General features: G+C 36.6%; 1 protein-coding gene across 1 annotated transcript; it reads right to left on the bottom strand.

Moving 5' to 3' along the window:
* Positions 1-6,184: 6,184 nt before the first annotated feature.
* LOC145959018 (uncharacterized) lies at positions 6,185-11,514 on the bottom strand. The gene is made up of 2 exons (XM_083076910.1): positions 8,976-11,514; positions 6,185-6,902 (listed from the first exon to the last, which is right to left on the bottom strand). The coding sequence occupies exons 1-2, from the start codon at positions 10,890-10,892 to the stop codon at positions 6,876-6,878; spliced, it is 1,944 nt and encodes a 647-aa protein (XP_082933036.1). The 5' UTR covers positions 10,893-11,514; the 3' UTR covers positions 6,185-6,875.
* Positions 11,515-14,202: the final 2,688 nt, after the last annotated feature.

The raw sequence follows: 14,202 nt of genomic DNA, 5'->3' as shown, positions 1-14,202 counted from the left end.
TTCGGGGTGTTGCTCACAAAATTTAAGCCAATTCTGATTTTCAAATTTTTTCATCACTTTGGTCTGTGAAAAGATTGAACTGCCATAACTGTCGTTCCAGAGGTCAGAATTGGCATTATTATATTTGCTTTTGGGATAGAAAAATGGGATCTATCACCTGCCAATCGACAGAGTCCATTGGCCACGCTTGGATTTTCAAAAAGAGGCCATTTTCTATTTCTCTATCGCCTTATTTTTCTAAACTTTCTTTTAGTGGTTCATATAGCTATCCTTTGAATCTTGCTCTGGAATTTGGTGTGCTGTCTTTTCATCATTTCGGGGTGTTGCTCACAAAATTTAAGCCAATTCTGATTTTCAAATTTTTTCATCACTTTCGTCTGTGAAAAGTTTGAACTGCCATAACTGTTGATCCAGGCGTCAGAATTGGCATTATTATATATGCTTTTGGGGTAGAAAAATGGGATCTATCACTTGCTAATCTACAGAGTCCATTGGCCACGCTCGGATTTTCAAAAACAGGCCGTTTTCTATTTCTCTATCGCCTTATTTTTCTAAACTTTCTTTTAGTCGTTCATATAGGTATCCTTTGAATTTTGCTCTGGAATTTGGTGTGCTGTCTTTCCATCATTTCGGGGTGTTGCTCAAAAAATTTAAGCCAATTCTGATTTTCAAATTTTTTCGTCACTTTCGTCTGTGAAAACATTGAACTGCCATAACTGTTGATCCAGAGGTCAGAATTGGCATTATTATATTTGCTTTTGGGGTATAAAAATGGGATCTATCACCTGCCAATCGACAGAGTCCATTGGCCACGCTCGGATTTTCAAAAAGAGGTTGTTTTCTATTTCTCTATCGCCTTATTTTTCTAAACTTTCTTTTAGTCGTTCATATAGCTATCCTTTGAATCTTGCTCTGGAATTTGGTGTGCTGTCTTTTCATCATTTCGGGTGTTGCTCAAAAAATTTAAGCCAATTCTGATTTTCAAATTTTTTCATCGGTCTGTGAAAACTTTGAACTGCCATAACTGTTGATCCAGAGGTCAGAATTGGCATTATTATATGCTTTTGGGGTAGAAAAATGGGATCTATCACCTGCCAATCGACAGAGTCCATTGGCCACGCTCGGATTTTCAAAAAGAGGTTGTTTTCTATTTCTCTTTCGCCTTATTTTTCTAAACTTTCTTTTAGTCGTTCATATAGCTATCCTTTGAATCTTGCTCTGGAATTTGGTGTGCTGTCTTTTCATCATTTCGGGTGTTGCTCAAAAAATTTAAGCCAATTCTGATTTTCAAATTTTTTCATCGGTCTGTGAAAACTTTGAACTGCCATAACTGTTGATCCAGAGGTCAGAATTGGCATTATTATATGCTTTTGGGGTAGAAAAATGGGATCTATCACCTGCCAATCGACAGAGTCCATTGGCCACGCTCGGATTTTCAAAAAGAGGTTGTTTTCTATTTCTCTATCGCCTTATTTTTCTAAACTTTCTTTTAGTCGTTCATATAGCTATCCTTTGAATCTTGCTCTGGAATTTGGTGTGCTGTCTTTTCATCATTTCGGGTGTTGCTCAAAAAATTTAAGCCAATTCTGATTTTCAAATTTTTTCATCGGTCTGTGAAAACTTTGAACTGCCATAACTGTTGATCCAGAGGTCAGAATTGGCATTATTATATGCTTTTGGGGTAGAAAAATGGGATCTATCACCTGCCAATTGACAGAGTCCATTGGCCACGCTCGGATTTTCAAAAAGAGGTCGTTTTCTATTTCTCTATCGCCTTATTTTTCTAAACTTTCTTTTAGTCGTTCATATAGCTATCCTTTGAATCTTGCTCTGGAATTTGGTGTGCTGTCTTTTCATCATTTCGGGGTGTTGCTCAAAAAATTTAAGCCAATTCTGATTTTCAAATTTTTTCATCACTTTGGTCTGTGAAAACTTTGAACTGCCATAACTGTCCATCCAGAGGTCAGAATTGGCATTATTATATTTGCTTTTGTGATAGAAAAATGGGATCTATCACCTGCCAATCGACAGAGTCCATTGGCCACGCTTGGATTTTCAAAAAGTGGCCATTTTCTATTTCTCTATCGGCTTATTTTTCTAAACTTTCTTTTAGTAGTTCATATAGCTATCCTTTGAATTTTGCTCTGGAATTTGGTGTGCTGTCTTTTCATCATTTCGGGGTGTTGCTCACAAAATTTAAGCCAATTCTGATTTTCAAATTTTTTCATCACTTTCGTCTGTGAAAAGTTTGAACTTCCATAACTGTTGATCCAGGCGTCAGAATTGGCATTATTATATATGCTTTTGGGGTAGAAAAATGGGATCTATCACCTGCCAATCGACAGAGTCCATTGGCCACACTCGGATTTTCAAAAAGAGGCCGTTTTCTATTTCTCTATCGCCTTATTTTTCTAAAATTTCTTTTAGTGGTTCATATAGCTATCCTTTGAATTTTGCTCTGGAATTTGGTGTGCTGTCTTTCCATCAATTCGGGGTGTTGCTCACAAAATTTAAGCCAATTCTGATTTTGAAATTTTTTCATCACTTTGGTTTGTGAAAACTTTCAACTGCCATAACTGTTGATCCAGGCGTCAGAATTGGCATTATTATATATACTTTTGGGGTAGAAAAATGCGATCTATCACCTGCCAATCGACAGAGTCCATTGGCCACGCTCGGATTTTCAAAAAGAGGCCGTTTTCTATTTCTCTATCGCCTTATTTTTCTAAATTTTCTTTTAGTGGTTCATATAGCTATCCTTTGAATTTTGCTCTGGAATTTGGTGTGCTGTCTTTCCATCATTTCGGGGTGTTGCTCAAAAAATTTAAGCCAATTCTGATTTTCAAATTTTTTCATCACTTTGGTCTGTGAGAACTTTGAATTGCCATAATTGTTGATCCAAGCGTCAGAACTTGCATTATTATATATGCTTTTGGGGTAGAAAAATGGGATCTATCACCTGCCAATCGAGAGAGTCCATTGGCCACGCTCGGATTTTCAAAAAGAGGCCGATTTCTATTTCTCTATCGCCTTATTTTTCTAAACTTTCTTTTAGTGGTTCATATAGCTATCCTTTGAATCTTGATCTGGAATTTGGTGTGCTGTCTTTTCATCATTTTGGGGTGTTGCTCAAAAATTTTAAGCCAATTCTGATTTTCAAATTTTTTCATCACTTTCGTCTATGAAAACATTGAATTGCCATAACTGTTGATCTAGAGGTCAAAATTGGCATTATAATACTTGCTTTTGGGGTAGAAAAATGGGATCTATCACCTGCCAATCGACAGAGTCCATTGGCCACGCTCGGATTTTCAAAAAGAGGTCATTTTCTATTTCTCTATCGCCTTATTTTTCTACACTTTCTTTTAGTGGTTCATATAACTATCCTTTGAATTTTGCTCTGGAATTTGGTGTGCTGTCTTTTCATCATTTCGGGGTGTTACTCACAAACATTAAGCCAATTCTGATTTTCAAATTTTTTCATCACTTTGGTCTGTGAAAACTATGAATTGCCATAACTGATGATCCAGGCGTCAGAATTGGCATTATTATATATGCTTTTGGGGTAGAAAAATGGGATCTATCACCTGCCAATCGATAGAGTCCATTGGCCACGCTCGGATTTTCAAAATGAGGCCGTTTTCTATTTCTCTATCGCCTTATTTTTCTAAACTTTCTTTTAGTAGTTCATATAGCTATCCTTTGAATTTTGCTCTGGAATTTGGTGTGCTGTCTTTTCATCATTTCGGGGTGTTGCTCACAAAATTTAAGCCAATTCTGATTTTCAAATTTTTTCATCACTTTCGTCTGTAAAAAGTTTGAACTTCCATAACTGTTGATCCAGGCGTCAGAATTGGCATTATTATATATGCTTTTGGGGTAGAAAAATGGGATCTATCACCTGCCAATCGACAGAGTCCATTGGCCACACTCGGATTTTCAAAAAGAGGCCGTTTTCTATTTCTCTATCGCCTTATTTTTCTAAAATTTCTTTTAGTGGTTCATATAGCTATCCTTTGAATTTTGCTCTGGAATTTGGTGTGCTGTCTTTCCATCAATTCGGGGTGTTGCTCACAAAATTTAAGCCAATTCTGATTTTGAAATTTTTTCATCACTTTGGTTTGTGAAAACTTTCAACTGCCATAACTGTTGATCCAGGCGTCAGAATTGGCATTATTATATATACTTTTGGGGTAGAAAAATGGGATCTATCACCTGCCAATCGACAGAGTCCATTGGCCACGCTCGGATTTTCAAAAAGAGGCCGTTTTCTATTTCTCTATCGCCTTATTTTTCTAAATTTTCTTTTAGTGGTTCATATAGCTATCCTTTGAATTTTGCTCTGGAATTTGGTGTGCTGTCTTTCCATCATTTCGGGGTGTTGCTCAAAAAATTTAAGCCAATTCTGATTTTCAAATTTTTTCATCACTTTGGTCTGTGAGAACTTTGAATTGCCATAATTGTTGATCCAAGCGTCAGAACTTGCATTATTATATATGCTTTTGGGGTAGAAAAATGGGATCTATCACCTGCCAATCGAGAGAGTCCATTGGCCATGCTCGGATTTTCAAAAAGAGGCCGATTTCTATTTCTCTATCGCCTTATTTTTCTAAACTTTCTTTTAGTGGTTCATATAGCTATCCTTTGAATCTTGCTCTGGAATTTGGTGTGCTGTCTTGTCATCATTTTGGGGTGTTGCTCAAAAAATTTAAGCCAATTCTGATTTTCAAATTTTTTCATCACTTTCGTCTATGAAAACATTGAATTGCCATAACTGTTGATCTAGAGGTCAGAATTGGCATTATAATACTTGCTTTTGGGGTAGAAAAATGGGATCTATCACCTGCCAATCGACAGAGTCCATTGGCCACGCTCGGATTTTCAAAAAGAGGTCATTTTCTATTTCTCTATCGCCTTATTTTTCTACACTTTCTTTTAGTGGTTCATATAACTATCCTTTGAATTTTGCTCTGGAATTTGGTGTGCTGTCTTTTCATCATTTCGGGGTGTTACTCACAAACTTTAAGCCAATTCTGATTTTGAAATTTTTTCATCACTTTGGTTTGTGAAAACTTTCAACTGCCATAACTGTTGATCCAGGCGTCAGAATTGGCATTATTATATATGCTTTTGGGGTAGAAAAATGGGATCTATCACCTGCCAATCGATAGAGTCCATTGGCCACGCTCGGATTTTCAAAATGAGGCCGTTTTCTATTTCTCTATCGCCTTATTTTTCTAAACTTTCTTTTAGTGGTTCATATAGCTATCCTTTGAATTTTGCTCTGGAATTTGGTGTGCTGTCTTTCCATCATTTCGGGGTGTTGCTCAAAAAATTTAAGCCAATTCTGATTTTCAAATTTTTTCATCACTTTGGTCTGTGAGAACTTTGAATTGCCATAATTGTTGATCCAAGCGTCAGAACTTGCATTATTATATATGCTTTTGGGGTAGAAAAATGGGATCTATCACCTGCCAATCGAGAGAGTCCATTGGCCATGCTCGGATTTTCAAAAAGAGGCCGATTTCTATTTCTCTATCGCCTTATTTTTCTAAACTTTCTTTTAGTGGTTCATATAGCTATCCTTTGAATCTTGCTCTGGAATTTGGTGTGCTGTCTTTTCATCATTTTGGGGTGTTGCTCAAAAAATTTAAGCCAATTCTGATTTTCAAATTTTTTCATCACTTTCGTCTATGAAAACATTGAATTGCCATAACTGTTGATCTAGAGGTCAGAATTGGCATTATAATACTTGCTTTTGGGGTAGAAAAATGGGATCTATCACCTGCCAATCGACAGAGTCCATTGGCCACGCTCGGATTTTCAAAAAGAGGTCATTTTCTATTTCTCTATCGCCTTATTTTTCTACACTTTCTTTTAGTGGTTCATATAACTATCCTTTGAATTTTGCTCTGGAATTTGGTGTGCTGTCTTTTCATCATTTCGGGGTGTTACTCACAAACTTTAAGCCAATTCTGATTTTCAAATTTTTTCATCACTTTGGTCTGTGAAAACTATGAATTGCCATAACTAATGATCCAGGCGTCAGAATTGGCATTATTATATATGCTTTTGGGGTAGAAAAATGGGATCTATCACCTGCCAATCGATAGAGTCCATTGGCCACGCTCGGATTTTCAAAATGAGGCCGTTTTCTATTTCTCTATCGCCTTATTTTTCTAAACTTTCTTTTACTGACTCATCCCAAAGGTTTTGGGCCTTATTTGATAAAAATAACTTGCTTAAAAAACTAGCCCAATAAGTGGTGCAGCCCAAAAAGAGTTGGCAGCCACTTTAACAAGAGTTTTAGGCCTTTATTTACTAATTACAATTACTAAGAACACCATAGAGTAATTAGGCTTCATAATCCTTGATACAATTCACCATCTTGGCCTTGTTTTCATCTTTAGGCATTTCTTCAAGAATGAGGGCCGTAACTTGTTGCAAAGCATCTTTGGCCTTTTTAGTCCTCGCCCTAGTCATTGGTCCTCCAAGTCCTTTGAGTGCTCCTAAATCCTTGCCCATGTCCTCATCATTCCCTCCCTCTTGAGAAGAATTTGTCCTCAAATCAAAGTCTCCATCTTCTACATCAAAGAGAGATAAATCAGAAACATTAAAAGTGGAACTAACATTGTACTCACCGGGCAATTCAATCTTGTAAGCATTGTCATTTATTCTTTCAAGTACTTGAAATGGACCATCCCCTCTTGGCAAAAGCTTTGATTTCCTTTGTTCCGGAAATCTTTCCTTTCTCATGTGTACCCAAACCCAATCACCAGGTTGAAACACAACTTTCTTTCGCCCTTTGTTAGCATGTTTTGCGTAGCTCTCATTTTTCTTCTCAATTTGAGCCTTCACACGTTCGTGTAACTTCTTCACATAGTCTGCTTTGGCCTGCCCTTCTTTATGTTTAAAAACAGAAATGTTAGGCATAGGCAATAAATCAAGAGGAGTCAATGGGTTAAAACCATACACAACCTCAAAAGGTGAACAATTTGTGGTGCTATGGACAGCCCTATTATATGCAAATTCAACATGAGGCAAACTTGCTTCCCAATACTTAATATTTTTTTTAAAACAGTCCTAAGCAAGGTTCCCAAAGTTCTATTGACTACCTCAGTTTGTCCATCAGTTTGTGGGTGACAAGTTGTTGAAAATAATAATTTAGTACCTATCTTTCCCCACAAAGTCCTCCAAAAATGACTAAGGAATTTAGCATCCCTATCACTTACAATACTCCTTGGCACACCATGAAGTCTCACAACTTCTTTGAAAAACAAATCAGCCACATGACACGCATCATCTACCTTTTTGCAAGGTATGAAATGTGCCATTTTTGAGAACCTGTCAACAACCACAAAAATAGAATCTTTGCCATTCTTTGTTCTAGGCAGTCCTAACACAAAGTCCATAGATATGTCAATCCAAGGATATTCAGGAGTTGGCAAAAGAGTATACAATCCTTGCGGTAATGATTTAGATTTAGCCATTTTGCACACAACACAATGTTCACAAAATTTTTGCACATCACGTTTCATATGAGGCCAAAAAAAATGTTCTTGTAAAATTTCCAAAGTCTTTTTAATCCCAAAGTGCCCCATCAAACCACCACCATGTGATTCACTAACAAGCAATTCTCTAATGGAACATGCAGGCACACACAATTTGTTTTCTTTAAATAAAAACCCATTGTGCTTAAAATACCCATTTTGAGATAATTTCTCACATGCAGCATATATTTCACCAAAAGTTTCATCAGAAGCATACATTTCTTTCAAAGATTCAAATCCAAGCAATTTAGTTTCAAGAGTGGAAACTAATGTATGTCTCCTTGATAAAGCATCAGCCACAATGTTCCCTTTGCCCCTTTTATGTTTTATGACATAGGGAAATTGTTCCAAAAACTCCACCCACTTGGCATGCCTCTTGTTAAGCTTGCCTTGTCCCTTCAAATACCTTAGGGACTCATGATCACTATGTATTACAAATTCTTTGGGAAAAAGATAGTGTTGCCATGTTTTCAAAGCTCTTACCAAGGCATACAATTCCTTATCATAAGTGGAAAAGTTAAGGGCAGCCCCACGTAATTTTTCACTAAAATAAGCAATTGGATGGCCTTCTTGTAACAACACAGCCCCAATACCAACATTGGAAGCATCACATTCAATTTCAAAAGATTTAGCAAAGTTTGGTAAAGCAAGAATAGGCGCATTGGTTAACCTTTGCTTAAGAGCAACAAAGGCTTCCTCTTGTTTCTCTCCCCACTTAAAACCCACATGTTTCTTTACTACTTCATTAAGAGGTGCTGCCAAGGTGCTAAAGTCCTTAACAAACCTCCTATAAAAACTTGCCAAACCATGGAAACTTCTCACTTCACTCACGGATTTAGGTGTGGGCCATTCTTGGATGGCCTTAACCTTTTCCTCATCTACTTGTACTCCTTTAGAACTTACAACAAAACCAAGGAATACAACATGATCAGTACAAAACACACATTTTTCAAGATTGGCAAACAAATGTTCTTCCTTAAGCACATTCAAAACAGATTTCAAATGTTCCACATGCAATTCAAGAGAAGTGCTATAGACAAGAATATCATCAAAATATACTACAACAAATTTGCCAATAAATTCCCTCAAAACATGGTTCATCAATCTCATGAAAGTACTGGGTGCATTAGTTAAGCCAAAAGGCATAACCAACCACTCATACAAACCATATTTTGTTTTAAAAGCAGTTTTCCATTCATCACCCTCTCTAATTCTAATTTGATTATACCCACTTTTCAAATCAATTTTAGAGAAAAAACTTGCACCATGCAATTCATCAAGCAAATCATCAAGTCTAGGAATTGGGTGCCTATATTTTATGGTGATGTTATTTAGAGCCCTACAATCAGAACACATTCTCCATGTACCATCTTTTTTAGGGACCAAAATTACTGGAACAGCACAAGGACTCATGCTATTTCTTACCCATCCTTTGGCCATGAGTTCATCCACTTGCTTTTGTATTTCTTGCGTTTCTTGTGGATTGCTTCTATAAGCTGGCTTATTGGGTAAAGAAGCTCCTGGAATGAGATCAATTTGGTGTTCAATTCCCCTCAAAGGTGGTAGTCCACTTGGTATGCTTGATGGAAAAACATCACGAAATTCCTGCAAAAGAGATTTAACACTAGAAGGTATTTCCAATTCATCAAAAGTGTTAGTGTTTAAAATCTGATTTTTGCAATACATTAGATAAAGGGGCTGTTTAGCAAGGAACAACCTCTTCACCTCACTCTTTGTTGCCAAAAGACTCTCTCTTCTCTCAAGTGTTTCACTCCTTTTCTTTTTTTTAAATTTTTGTTCACTCTTTTTCTCAAGATCACTTTCTTTTCTCTCCAAAGAAATCTTTTCTCTCATCCTCAATTGATCCTCACACACCTCTTTAGGACTCAAAGGCTTGAGGACAATCTTTTTATTTTGGTGCACAAAAGAAATCTTATTGGAATAGCCATCATGGACGGCTTTAGTGTCAAATTGCCAAGGCCTTCCTAAAAGTATGTGGCTGGCCTCCATTGGAACTACATCACATAGCACCTTATCTTTGTATTTTCCAATGGAAATCTCCACTTCTACTTGCTGCCTCACTTGCACCTCTCCATCCTCACTAAGCCACTGAAGTTTATATGGTCTAGGATGTGGTTTAGTGTCTAAATTTAGCTTTGACACTAATCTAGCACTAGCCACATTAGCGCAACTCCCTCCATCAATAATCACCATGCAAACCTTTCCATTGATGGAACACCTTGTGTGGAAAATATTCTCCCTTTGGCTTATTTCTAAAGGACTCATTTGACTATCCATCATTCTCCTTATCATCAATAAATCTCCCTCAAGGGCCTCCTCCTCCTCCTCAATGTCACCTTCCTCTTCTTCACTAACATCAGATTGGCTAGTGTAATCCCCATTCTCCTTGAGAACCATGGTCCTTTTGGTAGGACACTCATAGGCATAATGACCCATGCCTTGACACTTAAAACATTTTATGTCTTTACTCTTCTTTTGAGGTTGTTCTAAGGTCTTAGAGGATGATTTTACATGAGAAGTAGATGCTGGATTGCTTGAAGTGGCAGTCACCTCCTTCTTATTTTTGTCCTTCCAACTAAAGGAATTATAATTAGAAGAACTCTTCTTGGTCACACTTTTTCTTTTGAGTTGTTGTTCCACTTGAATGGATTTGTGCAGCAAATCTTCTATATCAACAAATTCCTGCAATTCAACAACATCACGAATATCATTATTCAAACCATTAATAAAACGAGCCATGGTTAGTTCCGGATCTTCTTCAACATTGGCTTGCATCATGAGCAAGTCCAATTCTTTGTAATACTCTTCAACTCCCTTGGTGCCTTGTGACAATTTTTGAAGTTTAAATTTCACATCTCTAGCATAGCTAGCTGGCACATAACGTTTCCTCATGAGCTTTTTCATTTCAGCCCAAGTCTCCACCAAAGGCTCTTCATTTCTCAACCTTTCTCTTTTCAACTTATTCCACCACACAAGTGCATAGTCTGAGAACTCAGCTGCTGCAAGTTTCACCTTTTGCTCTTCATCATAATTGTTACAAGTGAAAATATGTTCTATTTTGAGTTCCCATTCCACATAGTCTTCCGGATCACTCTTCCCCTTAAATGGAGGAACATTAAGTTTAATACCTTCAATTCTGTTTTGCCTAGGAGCACCACCAATTCTTCCTCTCCTTTCTTCTTCATGATGTTCATAATTCTCTAATCGTTCAATTCTTCCATACAACTCCTCATTGTTTTCTCTCAATAATCTTTGCATTTGAGCATTAATAGCGTCGAACAAGAGTCTTTGTGTTCCATCCAAATGATCTCCATCTGCCATCTTCAAAAAAAACAAGAGTACTAACAAACACAAAGAAAATAGGACCTCACCACTCTTCTCACGTGTTTACACTCGTAAAAAGATCACTCTTTTTTTTTTTTTTTTTTTAAAGCAATTCAAAAATAGACAACACAAAGAACAAACCACAAATTTGATATTTTGTGTTAAAAGCAAGGTTCAGGGTAGGCTTAAAAAAAAAGAAAGGAATGCAAAACAGTCACCTAAAATTCAAAAAGAAAACAAGGAAACTTAGGAATCAAAAACTGGAATTTTAGATAAGTTAGTAACACCCTTCAACCCAACCGAAATATTACCTTAAATTTTGAGTCTTAAGTGTTCTAAACGCATGAACCATTCAGCCACAACTTTTTTTTTTTTTTTTTTTATATATTCACGAATTTTTTTTTTTTAATACTATTCAGGCCTAATTTTTGCAATGGTTCAGAAATAAAGAAAGAACACTAAGGTAATATCAATGGTAATGAGAAATAATAAGGAAAGATGTTACCCAAAGAAATTCCAGCAAATGATGTGGATGACCCAAAAAAAACCGGAGCTCTTGATACCAAATGATAGGATTCCTAATTTGCACAAGGAATGAAGAAGGATCTTTTGGGTTAAAAATCTGGAACTTAATTTTCTGGAATTAGAATGCTAGAAATGAAGGTAAAAGGATACAGTAAAAAAAAATTGAATGAAGGAAGAATCACTCTTCCAAGGAAAAGGCTTCACACAAAGAATTGTGGTTTATCCTTTGATATGCCCAAACTCTTGAATCACTCAAGAACAATTAGAGAATTACTCTCAGTAATTAAAACTCAAATTCTGATCTTATTTTGTTCATCCCCATGGGCAGCTTATATAGCTTACAATCAACAACCTTCACTTACATTAGTGGACAAATAATGGACTCCACTAAGCCTGAATTATGACCACTAATGACAAAATATTATAAAAAAACACTTTAGTGGGCAATTATTGAACTTCCACTAAGCCTAACAATTATGACCACTAAAACATTAAATAAAACACATGCTAAATTCGTGCACCCCTCTGGTATGCCTCATGGCTAACTCATCCCAAAGGTTTTGCGCCTTATTTGATAAAAATAACTTGCTTAAAAAACTAGCCCAATAAGTGGTGCAGCCCAAAAAGAGTTGGCAGCCACTTTAACAAGAGTTTTAGGCCTTTATTTACTAATTACAATTACTAAGAACACCATAGAGTAATTAGGCTTCATAATCCTTGATACAATTCACCATCTTGGCCTTGTTTTCATCTTTAGGCATTTCTTCAAGAATGAGGGCCGTAACTTGTTGCAAAGCATCTTTGGCCTTTTTAGTCCTCGCCCTAGTCATTGGTCCTCCAAGTCCTTTGAGTGCTCCTAAATCCTTGCCCATGTCCTCATCATCTATCACCTGCCAATCGACAGAGTCCATTATCCACGATCAGATTTTCAAAAAGAGGCCGTTTTCTATTTCTCTATCGCCTTATTTTTCTAAACTTTCTTTTAGTGGTTCATATAGCTATCCTTTAAATTTTGCTCTGGAATTTGGTGTGCTGTCTTTTCATCATTTCGGGGTGTTGCTCACAAAATTTAAGCCAATTCTGATTTTCAAATTTTTTCATCACTTTGGGCTGTGAAAACTTTGAACTGCCATAACTGTTGATCCAGGCGTCAGAATTGGCATTATTATATATGCTTTTGCGGTAGAAAAGTTGGATCTATCACCTGCCAATCAACAAAGTCCATTGGCCACGCTCGGATTTTCAAAAAGAGGCCATTTTCTATTTCTCTATCACCTTATTTTTCTAAACTTTCTTTTTGTGGTTCATATAGCTATCCTTTGTATCTTGCTGTAGAATTTGGTGTGCTGTCTTTTCATCATTTCGGGGTTTTGCTCAAAAAATTTAAGCCAATTCTGATTTTCAATTTTTTTCATCACTTTCGTCTGTGAAAACATTGAATTGCCATAACTATTGATCCAGAGGTCAGAATTGGCATTATTATATTTGCTTTTGGGGTAGAAAAATGGGATCTATCACCTGCCAATCGACAGAGTTCATTGGCCACGCTCGGATTTTCAAAAAGAGGCCATTTTCTATTTCTCTATCGCCTTATTTTTCTAAACTTTCTTTTAGTGGTTCATATAGCTATCCTTTAAATTTTGCTCTGGAATTTGGTGTGCTGTCTTTTCATCATTTCGGGGTGTTGCTCACAAAATTTAAGCCAATTCTGATTTTCAAATTTTTTCATCACTTTGGTCTGAGAAAACTTTGAACTGCCATAACTGTTGATCCAGGCGTCAGAATTGGCATTATTATACATGCTTTTGCGGTAGAAAAGTTGGATCTATCACCTGCCAATCAACAAAGTCCATTGGCCACGCTCGGATTTTCAAAAAAGAGGCCGTTTTCTATTATTCTATCGCCTTATTTTTCTAAACTTTCTCTTAGTGGTTCATATAGCTATCCTGTGAATTTTGCTCTGGAATTCGGTGTGCTGTCTTTTCATAATTTCGGGGTGTTGCTCACAAAATTTAAGCCAATTCTGATTTTCAAATTTTTTCATCACTTTGGTCTGTGAAAACTTTGAACTGCCATAACTGTTGATCCAGGCGTCAGAATTGGCATTATTATATATGCTTTTGGGGTAGAAAAACGGGATATATCACCTGCCAATAGACAGAGTCCATTGGCCACGCTCGAATTTTCAAAAAGAGGTCGTTTTATATTTCTCTATCGCCTTATTTTTTTAAACTTTCTTTTAGTGGTTCATATAGCTATCCTTTGAATTTTGCTCTGGAATTTGGTATGCTGTCTTTTCATCATTTCAGTGTGTTGCTCACAAAATTTAAGCCAATTCTGATTTTCAAATTTTTTCATCACTTTGGTCTGTGAAAACTTTGAACTGCCATAACTGTTGATCCAGGCATCAGAATTGGCATTATCATATATGCTTTTGGGGTAGAAAAATAGGATCTATCTCCTGCCAATCGACAGAGTCCACTATCCACGATCAGGTTTTCAAAAAGAGGCCGTTTTCTATTTCTCTATCGCCTTATTTTTCTAAACATTCTTTTAGTGGCTCATATAGCTATGCTTTGAATTTTGCTCTGGAATTTGGTGTGCTGTCTTTTCATCATTTCGGGGTGTTGTTCACAAAGTTTAAGCCAATTCTGATTTTCAAATTTTTTCATCACTTTGGTCTGTGAAAACTTTGAACTGCCATAACTGTTGATCCAGGCGTCAGAATTGGCATTATTATATATGCTTTTGGGGGTAGAAAAATGGGATATATCACCTGCCA

Source organism: Cajanus cajan, chromosome 6 (genome assembly GCF_000230855.2).
Source record: "Cajanus cajan strain Asha chromosome 6, NIPB_CcT2T_4, whole genome shotgun sequence".
In the NCBI taxonomy this organism is placed as follows: Eukaryota; Viridiplantae; Streptophyta; class Magnoliopsida; order Fabales; family Fabaceae; genus Cajanus; species Cajanus cajan.
This window is presented reverse-complemented; position numbering and strand designations above follow the sequence as displayed.

What these genes read in the sequence shown, in the direction of transcription:
- LOC145959018 (XM_083076910.1), bottom strand. Translation starts at nt 10,892, where the DNA reads ATGGCAGATGGAGATCATTTGGATGGAACACAAAGACTCTTGTTCGAC. An exon ending in AACTCATGGCCAAAGGATGG is followed by an intron (nt 6,903 to 8,975) that starts GTAAGAAATAGC and finishes TTAAACATAAAG; the next exon opens with AAGGGCAGGCCAAAGCAGAC.